This window comes from Rhinichthys klamathensis, unplaced genomic scaffold (genome assembly GCF_029890125.1).
Source record: "Rhinichthys klamathensis goyatoka isolate OS25496 unplaced genomic scaffold, OSU_Roscu_1.1 h1tg000503l_1, whole genome shotgun sequence".
NCBI lineage: Eukaryota > Metazoa > Chordata > Actinopteri > Cypriniformes > Leuciscidae > Rhinichthys > Rhinichthys klamathensis.
The window spans coordinates 78,021-95,618 of record NW_026606984.1 but is presented as its reverse complement, the minus strand read 5'-3'; the positions used below and the strand labels follow the sequence as shown (position 1 = coordinate 95,618).

At 37.3% G+C, this 17,598-nt stretch overlaps 1 protein-coding gene across 1 annotated transcript; it reads left to right on the top strand.

Moving 5' to 3' along the window:
• Nucleotides 1–761: 761 nt before the first annotated feature.
• On the top strand, nucleotides 762–17,321 carry LOC130072679 (supervillin-like; the record flags this gene model as incomplete). The annotated part of the gene is made up of 24 exons (XM_056237892.1): nucleotides 762–955; nucleotides 1,120–1,348; nucleotides 2,301–2,827; nucleotides 3,989–4,076; nucleotides 4,296–4,343; nucleotides 4,888–4,956; nucleotides 5,224–5,298; nucleotides 6,120–6,328; nucleotides 6,417–6,571; nucleotides 6,751–6,852; nucleotides 7,536–7,672; nucleotides 8,969–9,116; nucleotides 9,230–9,375; nucleotides 9,519–9,694; nucleotides 10,109–10,259; nucleotides 11,361–11,667; nucleotides 12,923–13,129; nucleotides 13,215–13,422; nucleotides 13,524–13,657; nucleotides 13,775–13,930; nucleotides 14,984–15,112; nucleotides 15,204–15,316; nucleotides 15,409–15,564; nucleotides 16,815–17,321. Coding segments are annotated over 24 exons (3,951 nt in total), but the record flags the coding sequence as incomplete, so codon positions are not given.
• Between the last annotated feature and the right edge of the window lie 277 nt (nucleotides 17,322–17,598).

The window sequence follows — 17,598 nt, the reverse complement described above, 5'->3', positions numbered from 1 at the left end:
CTGCACTTCCGCGCTTCAGAGTTCCGTCTTTCGCGTTCCGTCAATATTACGTTATTATAAATATATATCAAAAATTTTTTTTTTTTTTTTTTGAAAATCGATTTTTGACAATTGTGAATCGATTCAGAATCGTCCACGTCCGCATCGCGATGCATCTAAGAATCGATTTTTTCCCCCACCCCTATACAATACCGTTCAAATTTTTTTTGAATGTTTTTGAAAGAAGTCTCTTATGTTCACCAAGGCTGCACATTTTTGATCAAAAATACAATAAAAACAGTAATACTGTGAAATATTCTTTAAATTTAAAAGAACTGTTTTCTAAATGAATTTATTTTCAAATGTAATTTATTCATGTGATGGTAAAGCTGAATTTTCAGCATCATTACTCCAGTCTTCATTGTCACATGATCCTTCAGAAATCATTCTAATATGATGATTTGCTGCCCAAGAAACATTTATTATTATTATCAGTGTTGAACAAAATTGTGCTGCTTAATATTTTTGTGGAAAACATGATACATTTTTCAGGATTATTTTGGAAAAAAGAAAGTTCAAAAGAACAGAATTTCTTTTTTTAAATATAAATATTTTGTAACATTTTAAATGTCTTATTGTCACTGTTAATCAATTTAATTTGCTTTGTTCCTTAAAAAAATCATTAATTTCTTTTAAAAAAAATCGTACTAATCAAAAAAGCATTTTTGGGTCAACTGTATCTCTTGGTGAATTATTTACATTTGTTGCTCTCTCTCTTTTAATTCCACCATTTAAATATTTGTATTACATTGTTGTTTTGCTATCAGGAATTGGAGAAGACAGCTTTACCTGAGGCGTCCTTGTTCCTCAAACCTCGCTCCAGTAATAGTTTCCATGAGCGCAGAGTTCGCCGTAACAACGATCCTCGAGCACTCACTCAGCCAATCACCTTTGAGGAAACAGTGATGGCAGCGAGGTGGGCAGGACTTCATTAAACAACATGCTCATTTCTTGCACCTTAATATGTTTTTAAATCTCTATCTACGCTTACATCAGCAGTGCCACTGCCAATTTAAGAAGTAATTCTGAGGTTAAAAACAAATGAATGACCTAATTCACTGTCTATGGTTCCTCCTTCAGTCCTCAGTCGGGTGAGGCGTGTGAGCCTGAGGCAGAGGTGGAGGATGATGCTGGCACTAAACTGTCTATGAGTGAGAAACTGGCTCTCTTCAACAAACTGTCTCAGCCCATACTGGGTGCTGTGGGGAGTCCCGTGAGAGACGGCAGCCCACTAGAGGCCTCTGAGAGACGCAGACAGAAGGGTGCACGCTACCGCACACAGCCCATCACTGTGGATGAGGTCAATTTGGTAAGTATATTTGGCATGCATGAACATATATAGCTCTGCTTGTCTGTGATTACTTGCCATTGTCTCTATTTGCCACTTGTCCAGTCATCATTTTGTTTTAATCAGTGTGTGTCAGCTTCAGATCTGGTGACCATGATAAAACATTCCGATGAATTTCCATGCTGGCTTATGCTGGTTAGTGCTAGCCATCAAAAATAAAAGTTCAGGGTTTTTTAAATGTATCAATGTTTACTATTAAGTTTTATGATTAGGTGAAATAATTTAATTCAAGATACATTTTCTAAAAATTAATCATATTATCTAAAAAAAAAAAATGGCATAGCCATCACAGCAAAAAAAAAAAAAATATATATATATAATATATAAAAAAATAAATAAAAATAAAATAAAAAAGGAAAAACACACGAAAAAATATTTTCTTTTTATTGGATATTAGCTCTTCATGAGTTTAATTAATTTTCAGATAATTTGAACTTCCGGTAGTTGGTTTGTTTTTCAGCATTTTGGACTTTTTTGTTTACAGTACCGGTAAATATTTTTTATTATTATTCATTATGTATAATATTTTATTATTATTATAAGTTGCTTTTTTACCTTATTGTCAGTTTGTTTAAAACTGTTTATTTAAGCAATAAACAATACATTTAACATTTTCCAAAAAAAAAAAAATCCTATTACCTTAATCATTTTGCTCTGTTAAATTATTCTTGTGTGAAGGATGTTCAGATATTTTCTACTAGAAAATAAAGTAGAAATATTGGATACTGGGAAGAAGATTTTTGCAGTAATGCTGCACAGCAAAACTTTCATTGAACACAGAAGTCGTGCTTAAGCAACCTGATGATGACACCAGCATCCAAAACACAACACAAGCCATTTTTTGTGACTTTAACTTCTAGAGTACCTTCTCTGTCTTTTCCAGAGATGTTTATAAGTCTTTCTTCCCTTTTAGCTTCAGAAAGAGCCTGTTCAGCTTCCTCGTCTTCATCTGACGCCTCACCTCTCTGACCGACAGCAAGCTGAGTCCATCAACCTGAAGCCCAGTGAAGTGCGTCTCTCTGGGCCGAGCTCTTCACAGGAGAGGGGTTCCTCCTCTGAACTCACCTCATCATCCCATCTGAAGCCTACAGCAGGCAGCAACTCCCAGAATGCAGTGCAGATTAAAGGCATCTTGAAAAAGAGCTCTTCGGAGGGAGTGGTGTGGAGGAGTGGAACCAGAGATAGGGATAGGGACCTGAATGGACATGGCCTGGAGAAGAATGGGGGAGAGAGGAGGGAGAGGGAGGTGAAAGAGGAGAGACATATGTCAGCTGTGGGTCCATCTCCAGTCCGTCCCTCCAGCGCTCCCTGGAGGCAGAGGGGAAGGAAGGAAGAACACGGCAGAACACGGAGATCTGCGTCGAAGCCTGAGGAATGTCCATCCCTGTCAGAAGACCTCCAGATCACAGAACAGAGCAGAGAATCAGACATCACTAACAGGTTTGTTGTCAGATATACAGTACCATTCATTTTGGGCCAGTAAGAGTGTTTTAAAAAAAAAGAAGGAATTATTACTATTTGCTTTTATTTGGCAAGAATGCATTAAATTTGTGAAAAGTGATAGTTAAGACATTTTTTTTTTTACAAAAGATTTTAAACTTTATATTCACCAAAGAATCCAAAGAAAGTTGTATCAGGGTTTCCACAAAAATATTAAGCAGTACAACTGTTTTCAACATTGAAATGTTTCTTGAGCATCAAATCATCATATCCGAATGATTTCTGAAGGATTATGTGACGCTGAAGACTGGAGTGATGATGCTGAAAATTCAGCTTTGATCACAGGAATAAATTACATTTTAAAATATATTCCAACAGTTATTTAAATGAATTGTTCTATAATCTATACATTATTTAATGTAATTACATCAGATGTAACTGTAACTAAATGACAGAAAAATTAAGAGTAATCCTTTACGTTACTTTTTCAAGGGAGAAGTAATTAAATTATAGTGATTAATTATGATGGTGTTATTTCAGTATGTGAACATTTTAATAATTTTTTGATTAAATACTATTTGTTTGTTCAGCATTCATAATATGTATAGCTTTTGAAGATTACTCAATTAAATCTGATAATAACTTGTCACGTAATTAAAATGCTTAAATCTTTTTTAGTAAAGGATAAATCATGAGTTTAAACCAAAAGCTATTCTAAAGTTATGTTTTTTGTTCCTTTTTGTGGGATTTTTACCAGTTGCTGGCACTGTCACCAAAGTGCTCCTGTACCAAAGCTGTACTCATGCCATTGTGGTAATAATAATACATAGAGAGTCCCCAAAGCATTGCCAAGATACTGCCTTATTTCCTGATTTGTGTACTCACCATAAAAATAGCCCATGTGCTACTTTTAAACAACATAGTATGAGGATTATGTACCTCCAATTAGATGACAAAATCTAACCATCTTATTTTTAACATAAGTGCAGGCACGGCCATTTGTTACACACAAGGCTGTTTTTATTTCTTACAAGAACAGTCTGTTATGCTGCTTGATACTGGTATTTGTTATCATATTATTTTAATTTATGGTATATGGTATGTTTTTGACAAAATTCATCACTGTTTGGCTCCTATTAAATGAGAAAGTGTTTTTCACAGGCTGACAGGCTCAAGAGTAACTAAAGAAGAAGAGGAGGTGCAAAGTGCTAAGGCAAGGTGCAATATCAGTGTAAACAGTGGGCCACAGGTGTGTGTATGCGATGCTAATTTAATTGTGTTTTTACAGACACCTGAAATACCAAAGCATATTTAACTAGGTGATATTGACTAGGAGGTTTATTTGTATTTCTGTGTGTAAATAAATACATCAGCATGTGTGTTTGTGGTCAAATGTATGCTAGCATGCAGTACGTGAGTCACAACTCAATATCTTTGTTCTCCCTGATCTCCACACTGCCCCCTGTAGGATGAGACTGTCATGACAGCGGAATCTACTCCCCAATCTCAATGCTGGGTAAGATTGCTATGTGAGTTTATACAGAATGTGTTTCAGTTACTTTAACTGACTTAATGATCATACATTGTTGCTTATTACTTTATGTGTTAAAAAGTGAGATTTCATTAGTCATTGTTTCTCTGTGTTCATTCTATTTGACTGAGCATATATTGTTGTTGTTGAGGTTTTATTAGTCAATCACCCTCTCCTCTCCTCTCCTCTCCTCTCCTCTCCTCTCCTCTCCTCTCCTCTCCTCTCCTCTCCTCTCCTCTCCTCTCCTCTCCTCTCCTCTCCTCTCCTCTCCTCTCCTCTCCTCTCCTCTCCTCTCCACTCCTCTCCTCTCCTCTCTCCTCTCCTCCTCTCTCCTCTCCTCTCCTCTCCTCTCCTCTCCTCTCCTCTCCTCTCCTCTCCTCTCCTCTCCTCTCCTGTCCTCTCCTCTCCTCTCCTCTCCTCTCCTCTCCACTCCTCTCCTCTCCTCTCTCCTCTCCTCCTCTCTCCTCTCCTCTCCTCTCTTCCTCTCCTCTCCTCTCCTCTCCTCTCCTCTCCTCTCCTCTCCACTCAGGAGCCTGTGTTTTCCTCTGTATACTCTCGTTCAAGCACCACACCTCAATATGTGATGTTTTTCAATGAGGTGAGAATTTTATTAATGTGTCAATGTGATGAATGTGTCTATAAACTGTTATTGCTCTAAGCATGTGCTTTTCAACAAAACATGTGTTTATCCTGTATAGTGTGTCCTGAATGTGTTATTTTGGCTGCCTTGTCCTTTTAAGATCCATTTTGTTTTGTCCTCAGACAAAGAGTGACTTTACTGTCATTAATGGCATGTCAATTATTTGATTTGACTTCGACCAGCAGACCTAAAAAATGATCGTCATCTTTATCTCGCCCTCTCTAGAGGAGTCTTTCTTATGAAGCTCAAGAGGTTTCCACATCCACTCAAAGCCAACCAAAGGTGACGGGGAGAGACAAGGTAGTTTTAAAGTCCTCATGAATTCAAAATTGACCATACTTACTTTGTTTGCCTAAATTGATCGTTTTGTGGTGAACAATTCATCCGTGCAAGTCAATCCACACAAAAAAATTTTTTGGCTTCGTAATCTTTAATCAAAATCTGAAATTTCCCCTCCCCTCTGCGTTGGAGGACCTTGCCTGATGACGTAGGTTTCACGGTTTGGGCGTCTTCTTAACATCCGTAATCACGCCCCTCCAACTGACAGTAGACAGGCTGAATGAAAACACCTACTTTTCTAGATCCAATCAGGTGCTAGTTGGGGAAAAAGCCACGCCCACCATTTTGCCTCATTTATTATTCCGTTTCTCTCGGAAATACGTCACAACACTGGAGAAAAGTCGTTTGCAACTTCCGGTTCACGGGGACTTTAAGCTATTCATACACTACTGTTTATAAGATTTAGTTTTTGCAAGGACACATTAAATTGATCAAAAGTGAAAGTAAAGACTGTTGTAAAATTGTTACAAAAGATTTTTATTTCAAATAAATGCTGTTCTTTTGAACTTTCTATTCATCAAAGAATCCTGTAGTGTAGGCCCTATCCCTAAATAGTATCACAGTTTCCACAAAAATTTTAAGCAGTACAACTGTTTTCAACATTGATAATAATAAGAAATGTTTCTTGAGCAACAAATCAGCAAATTACAATGATTTATGAAGGCTCGTGTGACACTAAAGACTGGAGTAATGATGCTGAAAATTCAGCTTTGCCGTCACTGTAAATAAAGTTATATTAGATATTAGAATATCAACTAATTCATTTCTTTCTGTTATTTCAGGAAATCTGTGAGGAGGAAGACTCTCCCAAACTCATCTTTACAGAAACACAAACCATTTGCACCAATGAAGTCCAAGAGAGTCAGATGTTTGGTACTGAGATGGCTAAAGAGGTCATGACCTCTGACCCCTGCTCACTGCCAGCGTGTCCTACCACTGGAGGAGACACAGAGCCAGACCTCAGCACTCTCTGTCAGACCAACACGCCAATGTAAAGCCAGCGTCTGTGTGTACATGTTTATCTGAGGGATTTCTCAATGTGATTAGATACAGGTTTAATGCTCTATGTGTGTGTTTAGTTTGAGCTCAGCTGTAGCTGAACACAGGCGCTCAGTACGGCCGTCCCGCAGGACTCAGGGTTCGAGGAATCCATTACGTGCTCTTGCTGCTCGAGAGGATATCCAGCAGGATTTCATGCAGCCTGAAGAAAACAGTGAAATAGAGAATAATACAGGTTAAAATAATATATCCGTTTTATATTCCTGGTCTTTTACTTGTCAGCCAGTGTTTTAATTTTTTAGAGTCAGATGATTAAAATATTTTATCATGATTAATCAAATGTCTTAAACATATTTAGCATCATCATACTTCTTTCAATCACATTTTTTTTTTATATCTTTATTTTCCCTAAAGCTATGAAAAATTCTAACTGCACCCCAGCTGATGTCACTTCCTCTGGAAAAGTGAGCAGACCCATAGTGCCATACAAAAAACTCATGCTCATCCAGGTTAAAGGTATGATAATGTTTCTAATATTCATCTAATGTTCTTCAGAATATTATATATTTACACTAGAGTCGATTTTTTTAATGTTTATGAAATAAGTATTTTATGTTCGCCAAGGCTGCATTTGTTTAATCAAAAATACAGTAAAAACAGCAATACTGTGAAATATTATTACAATACTGTTTTCTATTTGAATATATTTTAAAATGTTATTTATTACTGTGATGTCAAAGCTAAATTTTCAGCATAATTCCTCCAGTCAGTGTCACATGATCCTTCAGAAATCACTCTAATATGATGTTGAAAACAGTTGTGCTGCTTAATATTTTTAAGGAAAACATGATATTTATTTTTTCAGGATTCTGATGAATTGAAAGAATTGATGAATAGAAAAGCATTTATTTGAAATGGAAATCTTTTGCAACATTATACATTTTCTTTACTGTCACTTTTGTTAAAATTAAGGCATCCTTGCTAAATAAAAATATTTTTAAAAAATCATACCCTGAACTTTTTCAAGTGGTAAAGTATACATTGTAAAATTCTACATTGTTTGTAATAGTCATGGAAGCACACTTGATTTTTCAAGTGTTTTTTGCGTTTTTTGCATGCTTGGAAGTTCCATAAGACCCTGAGAGTTTCTTGCGAGAGCAATGCAGGTAATGTTTTCTATGCATGTGTGTGTTTATCAGGATGGAGGCAGGTGCAGGTGCGGTTGGTGGAGCCTGTGTCACACTGTCTTAACAGTGGCGACTGCTTTCTGCTGGTCACACCCTCAAACTGCTTCTTCTGGACCGGCAAACTCTCCAACACCATCGAGAGAGAAAAGGTACCATCAGTTCACACAGAAACAGAGTGACCCAGTGCAAGTATTGTCGCATCTTCAATAGTATATTCTGGGTGTAGAATAAAATATGAAATACTTGGGAATATTGTTATTTATTAATACATTTTATTTTATTAAAATAATTGTAATAAATTAAAATTAAATAATACATTTTAAAGGTGCAGTGTGTAGATTTTAGCGGCATCTAGCGGTTCGGTTGCGAGTTGCACTAATGGCTCAGCCCACTGCTCACCCCACCCTTTCGAAGAAGCTACGGTGGCTAAAACGGGACAAACATATCGTCGTCTGAGACAGCAGAGAATAGCCAGAGTAAGCCAAGTTTCTGTACCACAGTCCATTATAAACCAATAGTCAGGTGAGGATCAAGGGTCTTAATATATAATATAATAATAGTAATCAGCTGATTGTCTCACGAACGTAACCAGCACATTTCTCCCCAAATAGCAAACCCATAATACAGCGAGGGAGAAGAACCACATGAAACCATCCAACTACATATTTTTTCTAACAGGGTAGTAAAAGTAAAAGGGCAAAAATGATGTGATTATAACAGCGCGCGCGCCTTTTACTACACACAAATTAAAAAATAATAATGAATACAAATATTGTTTTTTTTCTCTGGTTTTGAAAACTAGGCGCGATCGACTTAAAATGCTTCCAAGATCGACTTGTCAACCGCGATCGACGGGTTGGTGACTCCTGTAACGTTAACTTACTGTTTTACGGTCAATAGTACTAATCAGCTGATTGTCAAAGCCATAACACAGTGAGGGAGAAGAACTAAGTTAAATCAAACAATCCAACTACATATTTTACACCACTGACAAGGGAGAAGTCACTACTCACTCACGCTGTCTATGGCTAGCTTCTAGCTTTCTGCTGCTTCTCTTTCAAGGTAGAGACGAAACGCGCTCTGTAGCGCTGTTTGTTCGCTGTCGGCTACGGTAGAAACATGACGTCACAATATGTCGACCTTCAATGCCCGCGGTTATGTAGATATAAATGTCTCATTCTAAGGTAATAAAAACATTATGGTTCATTGAGTAAGGTCTTTATACACCACTGAACACATAGTTATGGATCTTATATTGCATTTCTGTCAATAGATCCTCAGAAATATTACACATTGCACCTTTAATTAAATATTAATGTATTATTATTCAGCTCAGATGAGACTCAAATATTACATTTAATTTAAATGCATTTCTAATAATTAAGTGTTTTTGGTGTCAGTTTTTGGGATTTAGTTCCTGGATGTTGACTAATGTTGTGTTCTAGGCGTCTGAAATGGCCTCGTTGATTGTGACCCAGAGGGATATGGGTTGTCAAGCAACGGGCGTCGTTCACCTGGATGAAGGTGTAAATACAGACAGCCTGCAGGCAGCAGAGTTCTGGAACCTTCTCGGGGGACAGACCCAGTATAAAGGCAAGAGCCGTACTGTATACCCCACATGAAATATCCCATCAAAAACAACACTTTTATTTCCCAAAACCGTTCAAATGACATTTGTATGTTTATGGGGGCGTATCACTTTGCAGGTCCAGACAGTACAGATGATGATGAGCACTATGAGAGAGCCATATCAGAGTCAAACTGTATTTATAGGCTGCAGGGGGACAGACTCAGCCCCCATGAGCAGGCCTGGGGTGCCGTACCACACCTCACTCTACTGAACTCCTCTCAGGTCCTGATCTCAAGCCATATACTATTAAAGAATAAATGACATGCACTTTATAATGCACTTTAAAACTGCTTGTGATTACACATGACAAAACTGCTGTTTAAGGTGGTTGGTTACATTTATTGACAGTGCTTTTTCCGTTTCAGACTCTGCTGTTTGACTTCGGCAGCGAGCTCTATTTGTGGCATGGGAAAGACGTCGGCCCCAGTGAGAGGAAACTGGCCCTTCAGCTGGCTCAGCAGGTTTGGGACGGCGCGTATGACTACAGCAACTGCAGGATCAACCCTCTGGATCCCTCTGGTGGCAGTGCCCACATTCCCAAGTAGGTTCACTGTAATGGGAGATTCTTCTTCATATATCCAGCTACAGTGTGGTCCAAAAGTCCATTAGTGAAAATGCTTCTGTTTTGCATTCCTTTTAATGAGTAAGAATTATATTATCAGTATAACAACTTGAATTAACGTTAATATGAATATCAGAACGTCTCAGTATTTGCTCTGTCTCCTTTGTTTTAATGACTGCAGCACTTAAGCTGCATGAACAACGTAAGTTTGTATGAATGTATAAATTATGTAAAACGTATATAACAGTTCTATTAATGCTATTATATATATATATATATATTGTTCCACTGAAGGAATAACGATAAATAATAGAATTTTAGGATACAAGCAGAAAGAGAAATCCAAGCTTATTGCTTGTATTCACCAACAAATGTACTTATTTGTGTGTTCAGGCAGGGAACTGGACGGCCAGACTGGGCTCTTTTTGGCCGTGTGTTTGACCAAAATGAGACGGTACTGTTCAAAGAGAAGTTTGCTAACTCATTTGAGCAGATAAAAGTGAACAAAAATCACATCGAACCTTTCATACAAGAGGAGGAGCAGGTGAGGAGGCTTGCATATAGTACATGTTATAATAACAAACATATCTCAGGTTCCTCTTTTATACCTATGACTAGGGCTGCACAATATATCTAAATAATCAAAATATTGCTAATGTACATATTGCGATATGCATTTCGCAATGGCTTGCGATATGCTAAATGACAACTACTAAATGACAACTAAATGATTTTAATACTTCAAAAAGTTACGGAAAGTCAAAATTTTAGGTTGACGCAGAAAGCAGAGAATAGACTGGACACATGACTGTTACATGCGGGTGATATGCATAATGTTAAAAAGAGTTAAGCCGCAGAGGCGTACTCACACGCACATCTCAGACAGCGTGCGATCCTGAAATCAGTTATCTTCCTCAGCTTACTGTATATGGCCAAATACACACAAAATTATGTCAGAATGCCATCTTGGTGAGTATTCACGTAATCAGTCAGTTATGTCTGAAGTTAACGTATAAAACGCATGTGTAACAGTATATTGGATCCGTGCCTTAGCTCTTAAAGTGACAGCAGCCTAATAAACCTGCTGCCGTCTGTGTTTTTATTATTAATCAAATAACAAAAGACAAAGAGAAAATCACTCTAGGAATCATAAGAATAATAATAAGAAAATAATAAGAATCAGTGTTTATATACAGTAAAGACTAAGCAGTTTTATTTTTACATTTGTTTATTCAATTTCTGTTTTGTACATTATCGTATCGCATATCCTATTATTTAACGAGCTATCGCACTTTTCTTCAATATCGTTCAGCCCTACCTATGACTTCCATCATCCTAAGGGGCCGTTGACACAGAACACGTTTTTGCTTTGAAAAACGCGAGCACCGCATTCTTAGAACGCCGTGTCATGCATGAGACGCTGCAAAGATTCGAGCGCAAACACGTCCGTTTAGCATGTGTTTACATAGAAAAACAATGGACTAGTGGCGCAGTGGAATGGAAAAAAACATTCTGTGTGAACCGGCCCTGAAACAGTTTCAGATTTTTTAAATATTATTACAGCCCTCTAGTGATCAGGTTTCACTTTGAAATCATTTTATGTTCTCTCTTTCTAGCTCTATAATCTTTTCCGTCTTTTCTGCAGACCCCCTCACTCATATCATCTCCTCAGCCAGTGTCAGCTGAGCAGTGGTCATGTGATGCCAGAGCTCTCTTCGGTGGAGTCTGTCTTTCAGCGGTGTCACAAATCGTTCTGGATGGTGTGGATGTACGAAGGGGACGAGACATGGTCACCCTGAGTGATGGTCGGCAGGTGGAGTTATGCACACTTGCGGTGAAATCGTGGCTTATTTCAGAGAGTGAGGAGTGTGAGGTTGCCCCAGAGAGCTTGGGACAGTTTAGTGAGGGCTGCACATACGCTACACGCTGGACTTACAGCCTCACAGCATTAGGTGAGTTAATGCACGCATATACACTACCGTTCAAAAGTTTGGGGTCAGTGAGAATTTTATTTTTATTTTTTGGAGGAAAGAAATCAATACTTTTATTTATCAAGGAATAATTAATTTGATCGAAAGTGACAGTAAAGACATTTATAATGTTACAAAAGTCTTTTGAACTTCCTATTCATCAAAGAATCCTAAAAAAAACTAAAAAAAACTGTACAACTGACAGACCAACAACTGTTTCAACATTGATAATAATAATAAATGTTTCTTGAGCATCAAATCCTCATATTATACTGATTTGTGAAGGATCATTTGACACTGAAGACACTGACACTGGTGATGCTGAAAATTCAGCTTTGATCACAGGAATAAATTACACTTTACTATATATTCACACAGAAAACAGCTGATTTACACTGGAATAATATTTAATACTATAACTGATTTTTGTTGTATTTTTAATCAAATAAGCGCAGCCATGGTTAGCAGAAGAGAATTATTTTAAAAGTATTTAAAATCGTACCGACCCCAAACTTTTGAACGGTAGTGTATATTTGATTTAAGTCAGCATGAGATGAAAATTCACTCTGTTTTTTATGTGCATGTTATAGGTTTTGCTTATGTTGCATATGTTTCATTTTGTGTGTTTTGATCTTGTAATGTTCAACCGAAATGTCATAACTGGACCATCCGGTGAAAACGACTTCTCTCTAGTGACATAAGCAGGACTTATCCAAACATTTAGTCTGCTCCTCGCTCCTGCAATCTTGTTGTCACAGTCCGTGTCAGCAATGAGAGCTGTTTAGGCAGGATCTAACTGCAGCAGTAATGTTTATTAACAATACAAACAAAATAACAGACAAACATGGGGGCATTCCAGAATGCAGGTTATGCGACTTAAGCTGATAACCTCAAACTTTCGGTTACAAAACATGAGGTAACTTTGTATGGAAGTAGCCACAGAAACTTATTCCCTGGAGATATTTTCCAGGGTACATATCATTATAAATGTCATTACTGTCACTTTTGATCAATTTAATGCATCCTTGCTGAATAAAGGTGTTGATTTCTTTAATTTATACTGTATTACTAATTGATACAATATTACTTTATTTGCATAACATAAAAAAATCTTAACAATCTTAAACTTTTGAACGATAGTGTATATTATTTATACATATTAAAATGAACATTTTTGAAAATTAGTATGTTTGAGAATTTAAATACTATGTATATTTATTCTCCTATTATTTAACAGGGGATCAGATGGCAAGAGGTCAGGAACGATCTGCTCTTTTCATCTGGAAGGGGCGGCACTCCACTGCCAGTGGGCGGGACTTGTCACCAGCACTGACCAATCAGTGTAGTTCTCAGGTGTTTGTAACAGAGGGGGAGGAGCCGCCCTGTTTTCTGCAGCTGTTCCAGGGAGGAATGGTCATTTATAGAAAACACAACAGAGACACAGGTCTGGTCATTGAGAAATCGAATCCTCTTCTCTACTATGGATCCACTTATTACATCTGACAATATAGGTTTGGTATGTGTTTCAGGAGGCTGGCATCTGTTCTGTGTGAGGGGGGATGTGTCTGTAGAGGGCAGTCTGTTAGAGGTCCCATGCTCCTGCTCCAGTCTGAGGTCTCGTGGCTCATTGGTCTTGCTGAACAGCCAGCAGGGGGCGATCTACCTGTGGCATGGCTGCAAAGCCCACAGCAAAGCACGTCAGGTGGCCAAGCAGACCGTCCAACGCCTCACACAGATGTGAGCCACACCTTTAACATTATATTCAACCCATGAAACATGATGAATGATGCACATTTGCAGATTGTGATCGATTTCATGTGATTGTTTGTAATGGTTAGGTGCCCACCTGAGCTGAGTCTGAGAACTGGCAGCTTTATGAATGTCCAGGAAGTGGAGGAGGGGAAAGAGCCCGCAGAATTCTGGATTGCTATTGGACCACAGGACAAGAAGTCATATGACTGCATGCTACAAGGTGTGATGTTTAACAAACTATGATAAACCATGTGTGAACTTTCTCTGTCGTGCAATGAATGTTTGCAACAGTTTTTTTTTTTTACAAGAAATGCTCTATGCTTTGTATTCCTTTCAGATCCTGGTAAATTTAACTTTACCCCCCGCCTTTTTCACCTGAGTGCCCAATCAGGAACTTTTGAAGGGGCGGAGCTCATTAGCCCCTCCCATGTTAGTGGAGTAATTACGGCAATGCCTTTCCTCCAGGATAAGTTATATTCTGTGCCACATCCAGGTGAGAGCAAGCAAGTTCACATACACAGAAACACAAGTGGACATGAAGGCTTTTCACACTACACTTAACCACAGGTTTACTTTCAACGCCGAAGCAATGTTTCCTACTTATGAAAGTGTTGACTTACTGAAATATTGATCAGATGGACAAGCATTTATTAAAGTGCCCCTATTATGCTTTTTCAGATATCAACTTTCATGTAGTGTGTAATATATCTGTTTGTGCTTGTGATTGTAAATTGATTCAAAAATCAAAGTGCACAATAAATGGAGTTATTGTCTTCCAAAAGAAAGAACCGATTCTGAGCTGCCTGAAACCAGTCGTCAGTAATTCCATCCTTACTTCCTGCTCAAATATACATAGGTTTGTAACAAATTTGCATATGGATTTCATTGGCTGCCCGTGAACAACGTCTACTTTGACCCGCCCTCAACAACTGTTGTTGTAGCTGAAGCCTGGAAGAGTTTGGTTCGTGTTGTCGACATGTCAAATACATTTTGCATGAATTTCCAAAGGAGGAGGTCTTGCGCTTCAACTGATATGACTGACACCATCACTACTGTTTGTTACAAGTGCTGAGAAAGCCTTCGGAGCTGAAATTCAGCTATGGTAATGGGCGTTTTGTTCAGCCTGGGCCACCTGACCAATCAAAGCAGAGTGGATGCATACAAACCTGTTGTAGTAGGATACATCCAAAACAAGTTTAATTGGACAACATCCAAATTAGAAGCCTTTAAAATAGCACAATAGGAGCACTTTAAAATAACTTGTCTGCCACGTGTGTCCAATCAAATCATACTTGTCCAAATCTGAAACCTCACTACCCAGAATTCATTCCAAATTCAGGGTCAAATATAAACTGTGAAAGATGAAACAAGATCACGCAGGATTAAGCTGATCATTTTAGACGTGGATTCACAACTGTGAACCTCCCAATACAAGATACATAACTTTGGTTTTCTCGGACAAACAGATACAACTAGATCAAATTGAATGTAATGTGCATTATTTGTTTCCTCACACTGCTGTGGTGTTGTAACATTCTCTCGGCAGCACTATTCCTGCTGGATAACTATCTGGAGGTGTATTTATGGCAAAGTTGTGAAGCTTCAGTCTCACAGCACCCCCACTGGGACAAAGAGAAGAAGTGCGCCATGGAGACTGCCTTACAGTACTGCAAAGGTGAGTTTGGATTCGGCGAAAAGAGCACAGATGCTGTTCAGAAGCCTTCTGTTTCTGTTTTGTAAGGTTCTTTTTGGTGTTTTGTGTTCAGAGAGAAATCCTAGACGACCTCCCATGGCATACCTTATTGATGAAGGGGCAGAGCCTCTCACCTTTACTAATATATTCCCTTCATGGGAGATGAGACTGACACAAGGAGTACAAGTGAGTGAGGACATGTCATCATCATCATATGCATGAGTGAGTGCTTACATGATTTAGACTGAAGTCTCATTTAAATATTTGTTTTCTTCCAGGACTGCACAGTGTGTAAAAAGCTGACTTTGGTGCAGGATGCTCTAGCTGCCCTTAATAAGACCCAGTTTCCCCTTAAGGATCTGCTAAAGAGACCTTTACCCGAGGGAGTGGATCCTTTACACTTGGAGAACTACCTGTCTCAGCGTGATTTCAAGGTCTAACGCTAAAACATAATGGCCTGGTTTCACAGACAGGGCTTAGATTAAGCCAGGATTAGGTTTTAGTTCAAGTAGGATATTTAAGTAGCTTTTATAAATGTGCCTTAGTAAAATAAAAATAAACATTACTGCTGTGTACCTTGAGACAAAACAATGGCAGTGACATATTTTAAGATATATCAGTGCAAGTTGTTTTCTGTTAAAACAGCTCAAACATGCATTTTAGTCTGGGATTAGTTTAAACCTGATCTGAAACCGGGGGGAATATAGATTACAGTATGGTTGAGTTTAGCAATACCAGCTTTTTATTGTCGTCAGTTATTTTTACACTGTATTTTGAATCTAAAATTGTATTTTATGTAGATATTTCATTTATATCAATTGAGTCTTGCATATCGAAACCTTTGACTTACCGACATGTAAAGCAAAAAAAAAATTTACTTTTGTTTTTACATGTTGTTTAAGGGCAGTTTTATTTAAAAAATTTTTTTTTTGATATTTAATAAATAATAATTTAAAATATATATATATTTAGTTATTTAATTAATTTAATAAATAATTTTACAGACATACAGTACACTACCATTAAAAATGTTGGGCTCAGTACGTTTTTTTATGCTTTTGAAATTATTTTATGCTCACCAAGGCTAAATTTATTTGCTGAAAAATACAGTAAAAACAGTAATATTGTGAAATATTGTTCAAAAATGTCTTATTATCAATGTTAAAAACAGTTGTGCTGCTTAATATTATTGTGGAAACCTTGATGAATTTTTTTCAGGATTCTTTGATGAATATAAAGTTCAAAAGAACAACATTTATTTAAAGTATAAATCTTTTGTAACATGATTAGTCTTTTCTGTCACTTTTGATCTGTTTAATTATGTCCTTAATGAACAAAAGTATAAATTTCTTTAAAATAATAATAAAAAAAACGTACTGGCCCCAAACGTTTGAACAGTAGTTTATTTTAAAAAATAAAGCAGAATTTGTGATTGTCTAGTTAACTACAAACTAAAGTCTTATAAAACTAAAATCTTAAAAACACAATTTGGTTTTCAGGCAGAATGGAAAAAAAAAGTCTGACTTTCAAAGTCAGCCAATCAAATTATAGCTCACCTGATTAAGAAAATAGAAGCTAATATCATGTAAACTATTAAGTCTGATAGGTTATCTTACGATCTTCTTGAAAAATAAATAAATACATCAGGAGAGGTTGAAGTAACTGCCCTGTTTATTTGTTTTAGGCTGCTTTAGGAATGACATGGAATGACTACAACTGTCTATCAGATTTACAAAAAATGGACCTGAAGAAAAGCAAAGGACTTTACTGAGTGTCAGCAGCACTGTGACCTAGGCTCAACATGAAGCAAAATTAAAAAAAAAAGATGTGTTTGTAAGATGACATGTTCTTGATGGCAGTCATGTGTACAGTGTAACTGTAAGTGTGAGTGTGTCTTTCGGTCTGCTGCTTCTTATAATGTCTAATGCCCAGCGCTCATTTTGGCCAAAAGCTTTCTGTTCAAAGCTAGACAGAACCATTAACTATATGACTTTGAGAAATAGCTTCCATGTTTTTCTTCCCATCCTCCATTGCAGCTGTTTCTCTTCCCGCTTTCTTTATCTCTTCCTGTCTGCCTTTTTTCTCTCCTCTCAACACAAAGCAGCACATGTGAATAAAGATCTGGTTGTTTTACTGAACTTACAGTTGAATTTAGTAATGTTTATTTTAAAATAAAACAAAATGAAATCTTTTCACTGTGAAACTTTTATTCAGCTTTACAAATATCAAATACATAAACAGAGCAAGAATGGAAGAACAAATAGAGGAACATAAAAGAAATGTCAGTAACAAGATTGCTAGAAAAAAAAATCCCAAACCACAGCAATAGGAATTAAAAGGGGAAAATACTGATAGTCAACAACAGAATGCTGAAATGTATTCTTATATGATTGATATCTTTATTTAATACATGAATTATTGTATGTGTGTGTGTGTGTGTGTGCGCGCGTGTACGTGTGTGTGTGTGT